This window comes from Bombus pyrosoma, linkage group LG3 (genome assembly GCF_014825855.1).
Source record: "Bombus pyrosoma isolate SC7728 linkage group LG3, ASM1482585v1, whole genome shotgun sequence".
Classification (NCBI taxonomy): domain Eukaryota; kingdom Metazoa; phylum Arthropoda; class Insecta; order Hymenoptera; family Apidae; genus Bombus; species Bombus pyrosoma.
Genome location: NC_057772.1, coordinates 13252936 through 13264945, shown reverse-complemented (window position 1 = coordinate 13264945; position 12010 = coordinate 13252936). Strand labels below are relative to the sequence as shown.

General features: G+C 29.8%; 1 protein-coding gene across 1 annotated transcript; it reads right to left on the bottom strand.

Moving 5' to 3' along the window:
• Positions 1-1932: 1932 nt before the first annotated feature.
• LOC122565578 lies at positions 1933-11742 on the bottom strand. Its single transcript, XM_043721661.1, has 10 exons — positions 11262-11742; positions 10040-10259; positions 9282-9408; positions 5918-6132; positions 5744-5834; positions 4634-4902; positions 3998-4257; positions 3250-3542; positions 2758-2952; positions 1933-2346 (listed from the first exon to the last, which is right to left on the bottom strand). The coding sequence occupies exons 2-10, from the start codon at positions 10244-10246 to the stop codon at positions 2168-2170; spliced, it is 1836 nt and encodes a 611-aa protein (XP_043577596.1). The 5' UTR covers positions 10247-10259; positions 11262-11742; the 3' UTR covers positions 1933-2167.
• Positions 11743-12010: the final 268 nt, after the last annotated feature.

Sequence of the window (12010 nt, the reverse complement as noted above, 5' to 3'; positions counted from 1 at the left end):
ATATGTGTGAATAAATTATGTTTATATACAATGATTGCATAAATGGCACAAGTGTTAAAATTATATCTAGATTTAGGAATAAAACCTTGCATAACATCTTTTTGTTTTTTGAACTCTCGAAAAGACGTTGTAGAATAGAAAGAAAACTTAAAAAGGATTTATTTATAACATGTTGCATACAAATACGATTCCGAGATAATAAAATATTAAAGTAATAAAAATTCATTTCAAGTTATTTTAATCTTATACTAGCAATCATCATCTACTCACCGTGTTGTCAAATTGCCTGTTGTCCTTGTAAAGATGTAAACAATATTATACAAAACTGTATAAAAATATGTGTAATATTAAATAAAGAATTAACTGTCATTAAGTACCACATTCCAAATTCACCTTTCATTTTTCATAGTGACTATCGCTATATATATATATGTCGGAGATGAAAGAACACCGGAGTGTTCCTTTGGAACTTTGGGAAAATCCCGTAATATTGTAATCTAGATTCTACCATAGCCGTAATTAAACAATTGCCATTCAATCCGATTGTATTTATTCGAGATTCATTTGGGTGCGAAATCGAGAATGGTCCATCAAGCCGTACTATCTGACTAATAACCCACGGGATGCAATTAGCACTTTGAATATTAATTGTAACGTCACTAATTTCGGTTCTCTCCTATTTCTTTGGCTGTCAAACCTCTGAACAAAATTTCGGTGTTGAAGCGAACTCTTAACTTAGGTGGAATATTTGATCAAATGGTAAATAATAGCAGTGGTAATGAGTCTAATGTAAGAAAACACGATATTTTAGATGCACCCGAGGACGGGTGATTGTCAGAATGGCCGTGTCGGAGATGAAAGGACATCGGGGCCTTTCTTTTGGAGTGATTAGGAAAATTTCCAATACCCTAGCCTGGACTTTTATTGTAGCTACCCTTAAGTGATAAAAATAGGAAATAGTTGTAAGATGTTAATTCGATTATGTGTACTCAGCGTTTATGACGATGGGCTTGGGCTTGAGGTGACATAATGAGTCGCCGAACGTAGCCGCGGTCATGGGACGGACATGTAACAATAGAGGCATGGAATAATTATGCAACTCTCCTTAAAAACAAAGATTGACTCGAGAGGTGGGTAGAAAACTATATAAGGACAGTTCCATTTGTACGGTTGGTTAGTTAGTTATCGAGAAAGTTATGGAGTTAGTTATTGAGAGAGTCATTACGACTCGTACGTCGAGTCACACCAGGATCGTGTATCATATCGAATTCGTCCTCCCGTGGCCGTGGATTCGTATCGAAACTAAGTTCATTGTCATCGATCTCTCGTTTGTCCGATTGCCGTCATTCCCTGTAACCTCTTGTAATCATCACCTCGGAATTAATAACGATCAGCGAGAATACATAACCACGATGGTCAATTCGAGTGAAGGTTCATCAGACGCCCATACTTCAAATCCTTTTCCGACATATATATATCTACATATATGCTATATAAGATACATTATTATATATATATTATCCTCCAATTTTTCTTATTATTTTTTATGAACCACATTTAATCGAATTTAACAAATTATGAACTAATATATAATTAAAAAAATTAAAAAGAAATCGTTTTTTAAAAGTACTACACAAAAATTATTATACAATGTTCTCTTCATTTATTTCTTATCTCTACATTTAATAATAATTTCCACGATATGTACAACAACTTGAATATAAAATATTCATTGTAGTATGATGTAGCGACAGACAGAATTGGATACAAGATTTGTCTATGTACATTCAATATAATATTATGGCTTATACTTAACAAGTTTAAATTAATTGAAATTTGTGGCTTTCCCGATTATTCGTAAAGCATTTTACGATAGGATATGTAAAAAGTTTAACTGATATGTATGATCTGAAAAATATAAATGACCACATATCGTTGTAAAGATTTGTACATTGTATTTCACACTGCAATAATTAGCGCTATGAGTAGTAACTCCCGATTCACAACAATTTTCATTTTACGAACAAATACATTTTGTAAAAAAATATTTTTAATTGCCGTAAAAAAATATCTAAATTTATTTTTGTACAAAAGAGTTTCTACTATCAAATAGTAAAGACGTGTATTACACACAAGGTCTTTCTCCCTCTCTCTCTCTCCTTTTGCATCAATCTGCAGAAAAGGAACCGGAAGTTTGGGCAGCAATTTTATCCATCCGTTCCTTCCTCCTCTTTGGTAAATCTACTGAAAGGAACTGTACTGCCCATGGAATAACGAACAGGACGTTCATTAATATAAGGGCAAGCTGGCAGACTACGAAACTATTGGTCCAGTCTTTCAGGAATCCTGAAAGAGATCATTTATATTTCAAAATTCGCTTTCATCTCCTTATAATAAATACATATGCTTTTTACATTTCGTTCGTCATTAATATTTGAGTAAAACATTGATTTTGAGTACAAGTGATTAATAATGATAAAAAATTTGTATTTATAAATATTTTTATTTTTACAACCGAATCATATTTTTCTATTACTAGAAGATTTTTTAAGTTTGACGGAAATAGAAAAGAAACATTATCGCGCGTTTCAATTTTACGTTAAAGATTTTTTTAAAACATTTAAAGTTTTCCTCTCGACTGAAACGGGAACGAAACTGAGACGTAAGAACGTCGAAGATCGCAACAAAGTAGAGTAACTAAAATTACCATTAATTTTTAAGACATTTTTTTCAGCAGATTATGGTAATTCTACTTACCAACAATTGGACCAAATAATATAGAGATCACTCCGTTAATAGCGCCAGCAATTCCATATGCTGAAGCAAATTTATCAATACTGATATCTTCTATAATGGCCAATGGCTGAGGAACCAATAACCATGATCTAACCATTCCTATAACTGTTATCATCACAAATGTACCGATCAAGGTATCATTGTACAACAAGTATCCTGAAAAATAAATTCAGACTTTTAGAGGTATACATGTTTTTATGCAACGCGATAGTAGCTTGAACCGAAACAAAAAATTGTTTATAATTTTGAGAATATGTATTAACTTTGCCATCTATGTTTACTAAGATCTTTTTCTCTTTTCGGATGTAGCAAATATGATTTACTCTCAAAATTTCGAAACACTTTCTTGCAGCAATTTCATATTTGGTTCCTTTTGTCATTTACAATATTGTGAAACGTAATTCCATTATATTAAAGTATTATATTAAAGTTTGATGCATATAATTTACTGACCAACTTTTGCGAACGCCATACAAATCATAGCGACGAAGAACATGTACTTCGCTTTGACTTTCACCAACAAAATGAAAATTGTAAGTAAAATCTTGGACACCAATTCCGCGGCTGCGGAGATGGTAATCGCTTGGGCTGCTTGGCTCTTCGTGTAACCATTGTTGGTTATCATCAGTGGCAAAAGATAAGTAAACGTGAAATCGCTCGACATAACGAAACTAGTGCCCAGACAAATGTTTAGGAAACCACAATTTTTTAAAAGTGAAATTTCCAGAAGTTCACCCAATATTTCTCTACAATGTTAAAAATTTTCTTATTGATCTTCGATGTTTTTTAGATAAATTAGATATTATAGGAAATTTAATAGAATATGAAAAGTCATATTCAGTAATTGAGTTATTATAAAGAAATTAGAAAGGAATAGAGAGCTGAGAATGATAGTGGTGTAAGTCAGTTCATTGCTCGTTTCTATAAAACAATATTCTGCATATGTTACTGCAAAAAATTCATGATATTTTCTCAAATCATGGGATCATTGCGACTGAGAATATAGTTACTTAATTATAAAACATAATTAATTCTAAAACGAAATGAATAGTAGTTTCGAAAATTGAAATGTATGAACAAATTCAAATTTCTAAAAACTTAACTTACACCATTACGATTTTCAATTTGACAAATGCAAGAGATGTTGCAGAGTGTTTAAAGCCTAACAATAAAGAAAAGTATGTAAGAATAATTCACGTACTCTAATTGACCTTTACCGATATCCTTTTCTTCCTGCATAGAAACTTGAACTCCTTTCTCTGTTCGTTTTTCTTTAGTTTTCTCAGGATGATGTTGTCTAGTGTCCCCTAAACTGCCAATACCTGTCACCAAATTCACTAAACTTGATGATGACAAGGTCGATAGTCGTCGTGTTAGCAACTCGCGCATTGATCCAGATCTTATTCGGTTGCATATTCTGCCCTCTAACTCCGATATCGAAGCTACCCTTTTCGCGGGTGACTGTATTTAACAGAACATGTAAATTTAATAAATAAAGTACGAAATTGAGACCTTTATTAAAAATAATTGTTCTAATGTACTTAAATAGTTGAAAAACTTATAATAGAAATGACTCGTTTTCATATCTGCATTTTTCCAGGACAACAAAAGAATACTTTAGGAACTTTAATTTTCGTTCAATACATTTCAATTTTTTAAACATAATATTCACGATATTACACAGGGTGTCCCAGCAGAATACAATCGTTTAAATGTCTGCCTTCTCCATAGTTGTATGAAAAAAACTTTTCAAGAGAATTATTTTCTCTCGTATGTCTTTCTTAATACGTATTTCTTCTTTCAAAGTAACAATACCAGAACAACGTATAAAATTTACTTTCAATGTTTCAATTAAAAGCGGAACCTGTTTTCCGCTTTCGCCCTTGAGACTCGTTAAGCTGCTCCACCTGGTTTTTGCAGGAGTTCGTATAACTTCACTGTAACGACGATTTGAGAATACTATACCGCGCAACTTCCGTTCTTCTCTCTCACGCATCTTTTCCGCGCGAACTTCTTCCGGTTTCTTCGCATGCCATTCGACAGGGTGCATCATTGTCATACCGACGATGCAGTTCAAACTCATGGCACCCGTCATCAATGCTGTTCCTATAACACAGTAAAAGTTAGGGATCAAATACTCAAAATCTCAATATGTCGAAACTTTCTGTTATAGCTGAGATCAAAAATTTTCAAAACCCAGATAATGCTTGATGTAGCGGCGTATGAAAATCTACTGGTCGATTAAGTGACGAATTTTCTATTTGCAAATGTATGACTCGTGGATTTATAAACTGGTCGAATGGTTAAATAATTGTAGACTGAGGAGGGGGAAGTGTGGCTCGAATTACAATGCGTCATTCGATTATATTGTAAGTGCTACAAATCGTTTCTGTTGTCAAAATGTGAAACATTCTATATCTTGATGTGTACCAGCATCGGGGATACATATGGCTCGTTGATCAATTCGTTTGTAAAGATTAAAGCAATTTAAAATTCATTATGTTCATTTTCAGACTCCAAGAACGAATTAATAGAGTACCATAACATTAGTTAAATATTATATTATTTAGAAAATAAAGTATTTAATTATCGATAGCAAATAAATTCTGACATTTTCGAATGAATGTTTCTCGAAAATGAAACCTCCAATGCAATTTTGTTGCTCTTGACTTTTGTCTTATTTTGAGTGGCAGAATCTCCCTCAAGTAATTTATACCACGATTAAACCTAAAAACCAAAAATGTTTAATGAGCGAAGTAAGACAGATTTAAACAGCTGTGTTTGTTGCAGCGAGCGCAACATTTTTAATTGTGATGCTTCATATTTTGCATGATTGTTATGATCGAGCAAATGGAGTTTGACATGTTGGCATATGTAATTATATAGTTTAATATTAATATTGTATTAATATTATAAACATATGTTATCAATATAGAAAGAAATTTACCTCGAAACCCATACATCCTCATCATTTTTTCAATACATATAGGATAGGCGATTCCTCCTAAGCCGACGATAACTTGGGCCGCGCTCATTACCTAAATAGCAAGAATTTCTCTAAAAAACTAAAAATATAAGTATGTTAACAATTATATCGGCCAGCGGCCCTGCATTTACGTACTGGTGCCCTTTTCTTTACGAAGTAAGCATTGAAGTTCGTGTTGCAAATGGTAACAATAAGACCAAGACCCATTCCTTGGAGAAAATTTAAGAAGGCCATTTCGTAGACATTCGTAACGAAAGCCAGACAGACATTTGGTAACGAGAAGAGCACCGCACCAAATACCCCCACTGGTCTCATAGAATACCTCTTTATTAGCGAGTTGGTCATTAAACCTGAAATTTAAGTTACAATTATTATATTTTATTTTCTAATTGTTGAAATCCGTGATATAGTCCTTTCATAATTGTGAGATACTTTTGTTTAAAATAATTTTATATTTTTCAATAAAATTTGAAGTAGGTGTTGCAATAAGGAAACAGCTCTATTTTCTAGTGATTTCAATAAATCAACAAGAACCAATCAGGAATCAAGTACTTTCTCAAACATATAAATATTAATAGTTAAATAATATTCATATTAATAAAGTTTTGCAACTTTGTATATAATGAACTTCTAAATATTGAAAACTATACCCCCTTTCCTTTGCAATAAATACAATTCAAATATTAGGATTGTTTCTTTATTGCTACAAATAGTTTATCTCCTGGAGTCTAAGTCCCGTAGTTTACTTAATTTTTCACCTTCAAGTGATCGCAGCACATTCACCAATTACAAAGTATCTACACTAACAACAAATATAACCATCACACCACCGTGAGCACTATACTTATTCACAAATCTTTAAATCACTTTTATGTGATTTACAGATTTACAGAGAGGTATCGTAGCGTATTATAAAGAACGTTCAAATAAAATGTAAATTACATTAAAGTTGTCAACCGGTTTAATTATTCTTAGATAAGCAAATGATTAAGTGGATGCAATAATTAGAATCTGCTGATTCATCTATCAAGTAATGAAATCCCAGTTCTGCAAATAGTCTATAGCTTCGACACGAATTCATTATCAACATTGTTCCTTGATAACAATGAATGAAATAAAAATTTGTTTTAAATGTAGAAGTTATCAATACGAGAAATTAGATCCATAGTACAATCAAAACAGTTCATAGCATTCTGAGCTCTGGTTAAAGAATCAGTTCCACTTCAGACTAGAATCATTGTAACAGCTATATTAGAAAACAAAATACGTTTTCCTAAACTCCTTTACACTTTTTAGCTTTATCGTATTTTTCGGTTCCTTTCTTATTACTCAATGCAAATATTATTCAGTATAATTCAAAATACCGAAAGTTTGAAGGAAAATTTTATTTTAAACTTTTACGTTTTAATAAGTCTTTCATAGGAAGGCAAAGAATTATTGAATTAATATATTCAAACTTCAATTTTTTATTTTGTGCAAACATTAAATAATTAATTACTTGTCTATTGTTTTGACTGCTTAACTTATTACTTGGAAGTACCCAAAATTATTGTGTTGCGTATAAATAAATTATATTAATAAATTATATGACATATCCAATGCAAATATTTGCAATAGAAACAAAAATATAGTATACTTATCATTAAATTATATTGTTATTTTGCCATAAAATCGTTAACTATAATTGTTTCGCAATTTCGCTCTTATCTAATACCCGTAAAGCTATAAAAGATTTACATAACAATTCGTAAGCCGTCGTCATACGCTTATCGGTAGTGTTTTCAGTATTTGATAGTATTTAGTAGGAAACACATGATAGTCTTTGTGATAATCTAATTGCACTTATAATTATATTAGGTAACTCTAAACACTACATAACATCTTAGTACTGAAATACACAGAAAGATATAGAATTTGTAATGTAATACAGATTTATTTTCTAATATAAACAATCACGTTTTATTAAACAAATTTCTTTTTTATTTGAAACAATTTGGTAATATATAGTGAATAACGAAATTATTGAAAATTATATATCTTAATTTAATTTTGATGAGAATATTATTCTTATTTATAAGGGCGATGACATCGACTATGAATAAATCAATATTAAATATAATTTATATATTCGAAGGAAGATAGAATAGTAACCATAAAAAGTATAACTTGTAACATCATGGGAATAAATATTGTATGAAATGTACCTATTTTATAATTCTTTAATTAATTATTCGATCAACTATTATCGTTATATGAACTATTATTATCATGAGATGGTATTATCAATTCAATTACTAACAACGAGAATTACACGTGAGTCTAAAAATATATTGTATCAACACGTCAGAATTTCCAAGCATAAAGTCTAAAATTATTCAATGACGTTTATCACTTTCGTGTTCTTTTGTAACAAAGCATATCAAGAAGTAAATATATTTAACTATAATATGTAATTGTAAAGTAGATATGATTAGTTTCGTAATAGTTATTTTCCATTAGTATTTCCAATTTCGTCTGTTTTAATATTTCAAAATCAATTATTGAAAGACACATTGTTTGATATACTTCTTTTCCTGTTAAATTTCAAATCCTTATTTTTATGTTTTTATTTTAATATCTTGCAGTAACTGAAAAACTTTTAATTATACTACAATCATAATTTAATTATCTCTTGATGTTCCTTTATTTTATTGAAATATTATATTGAAAAATAATCTTTTTTATAGAAAATTTGTCTCTGTAATTATGAATATTATGGATAAATATTATGAATATCTATTATTGATATTATAGATAAATAAAAAAGAAATATGACATTGAACGCGTGCATTAAGGCTGTAAATTAAGGCAAGGTACATTATTTGTACGGATAGACACGATTTTCACGACTTCCTGGTGTCTAGACATATTCATTCCACGTGGATAAATGTAAAATACATGTGATCAAATCGGACGGGTAATAGTGTTATATCTCTTACAGTTTGAAAAGAATTCATGCATATATGTACATGTACACAGATCGAATCATAAATATATGTCCTGTTCATGTCCATATTTCAAGGAGTGAATCTACACAGAAAAATAAGTAAGAAGAGTTTTAAGAACATATGTCCTACATATTTTAGTTTTCAAGTTATGGATAATTAAAGAAAATGTTCGAAGTGCCTGCTTCGTGCCCTGACACACAGTATTACATATCATAACAATGAGTATTCTTCTTGAGTATTCATGAAGTCTCAAATCCATTTTTCATCTGTTCTGTTAAGGAATATTCTTACTGTAAAAAGGAAAGAAGGCAAAATTTTAAAGATTTTTTGTAATCATCCATAACTCGAAAACTAAAGATACGTGGGATATATGGTCATGCTTTTTACTTATTTTAATGCATAGATTCACCGCTTGAAGTATGGAGACATATATTCATCACTCACCCTGTATATTGTACCTACCGATTCCATTGCAATGATAGAAAGAATACAAAGTGGGACAGGCTGCTTACCAGCAATTGAAAATGTGATCATAAAAACGGAATTGAATAGTGTCATTGCTGTGCCAGCTTGACCAGTTGCTTCAAGAAAGTCTCCAAATATTATTGCAAATGATGTAGTTGGTCCAAATGTTGTAATCTAAAAAAGTAAAAATTAATTGCATATTATAAAAGTAATCAAAGAAAAACAGATGACTCTTATACAATATTCTATCAATTTGATAATTTTCAAACGTTATAAGAAATACTTATGCCACCAGAAAATTTCTGACGAATGAAATAATTACTGTTCTGTATGATTTTTACTATATTATCTTAATAGATGAATTACAATTACATCTTTAATGCCTTATTGTCTCAAAGTATTAAACGTCATTTTATTCGTAAGTTAAAATTCACACACTTAATGATATCGCAAAAATAAAATTTAAAGAATTCTTAATAATTGAAGAACAATATAATCGGCTATTAATAAAAAGATACTTTTGAAATATATCTACTCTACATAATTTTGTATTTTCGCTATTCTTTTGACTAATAAAAAAATATATACATATTAAATATAAAATACGCAATATTTGCAAAAGTAATGACTTTACTGAATGGTATATTTATATATTTTATGATCATACATACGAAATGATACCGATATTGTATTTTAATTGTTATAAGAAGTCTGAATGAATAAATGAAATTAAACGATGAAAGAAGAGCTAAAGGAGAAAAATTGCAAAATTTATGTTTAATACTAATTGAATATAAATACTAACAAATACTACTATCATAGCAAAAGCTACCATCCACCCCCAGCCACCATCTGGAGCCAAGTCTTCTAATGTAATTTCATCATCGTCATCGTCATCTTCTCCTCCCTTGTAAGGTAACAAAGCGTTGCTTTGAAGTTTCTTTTCATTCTCGGTAAAGACGGTCGTAGTTGCATCCATTGTGGTTGTTCCATTACTCTTAGCTACCGTCATATTCTTGTCAAATCTACATATGATAGAAAATATTTGTTAATTAACTGCTTTGACTATTCACTATCATATTAAGAATTGTGTTTAATATCTCTCAATCTTTTTCTAACACAAACTAACAAATTTCTTTAAAGCTTAGAAAGAACTTTTTTAGTATTTTACATTTTAATCCTCATCAGTTTTATGTGCAAACACAATTTTAATTAACAAGTAAATAACTAAGTTGAAAAGAATAAGCTGAAAGTTATCGCCTTAGTATCAGTATTAAGTATTTTTAAGGACTATAATAAAATCTAACAATATAAATAGGAATAGAATCTAACAATATAAAGCGTCCCTGGAAAAGATATTCTTTTTAAATAAAACGAGGGAAAAGCTATCTTGTACACATATGTAATGTATAACGGCATAATTAAATGAGAATTATAATACATTTTCGGTATAGTTACTATCTTCGTTGTTACAGAACTGAAATCATCACAAAAGCGATCCAAACGTCTGTTGGGATACATCTAACACTTTTACTTATCATTGAATTTTACGATCTCTCTTAATATTTTTTGATGCGTTTGTTTAACCTCTCCACAATTCTATTTAATAATTCGTTAAACACTATTTATTTAATCGGATTTATATTTTTGATATTACATTGATAAGACAGCTTTTATTTTATTTTTCCATTTTCTTTAAGTGATCTTTCTCAAGGACAACCTGTATATGCCTACATATATTTAAGCATGATACTGCAATATTACTATATTCATAAATTCTGCGTCACTCAAAACTTTCCAAAAATTGCACATACATATAAATTAAAGAATAAGAGGAAAGACAAAATTTCTTGAATCTATTAGTACCTAAAACTTGTTTACAAAAACAGTATCCATATTTTGTGCACTTGATAAGAATCGCAGAAGATATTTTTGAATGAATGAAAGATAATTATTTTATATATTAACACAATCGAGTGGCAAAGTATGGTACAAGACAAATTTAAATACATAAACGAGGATCTTACCAGCTGAAAGTCTTCAATTTCTTCCAATTGATAGATAGAGGAACTGTGGTTATAATTAATAAATTTTATACAGTATATGACAGTCGGCTGGATGGTTTTTGACTGAACGAAACAGGGTACAAACGATTTCGAAGACTTTCTTATCTATGTACACAATGTCACCGTACTAAATACCTATCCTTAATAAGAATGAAATATTGCTACCGTAGCATCTGGAATTAGGAAATCGTTTGAGGAAAAAATCAGATTGTAAATGAAATTTTGCAATACTACGTGCAAAACTGATTAAATCGCGAGATAATAATAAGGAAATAATAACAATACAGTAATATGTTTTCATACACATATACGGTGCTCTGTTTTTGTATTCCGCTTCTCTTAGGTTTTTACTTTAGTTTATAATAAACAATTATTTCATAGTACAAGACATAATATAAAGAAGTATTTAGAATACAAATATGTATTTACAATAATATAGCAAAAAAGGAGAAAATATAATGTCTCTAATAAATATATCTGTGATTTGACAATATGTATTTTAATTGTTTTAAAAGACACGTAATCATAAAAATGAAAATAACCGATGATATATTTTTTTTAGTAATCTTTTGTACATTTTAATAACATGCAACATGTGTACATTATAAAACGTAATTTTAATTAATGATTGCAATAAATTAATTTATAATTGTGGTAAAAGATAGATAAAATTTTATAATTATCACGTATTATTTATGATCAAATGATTT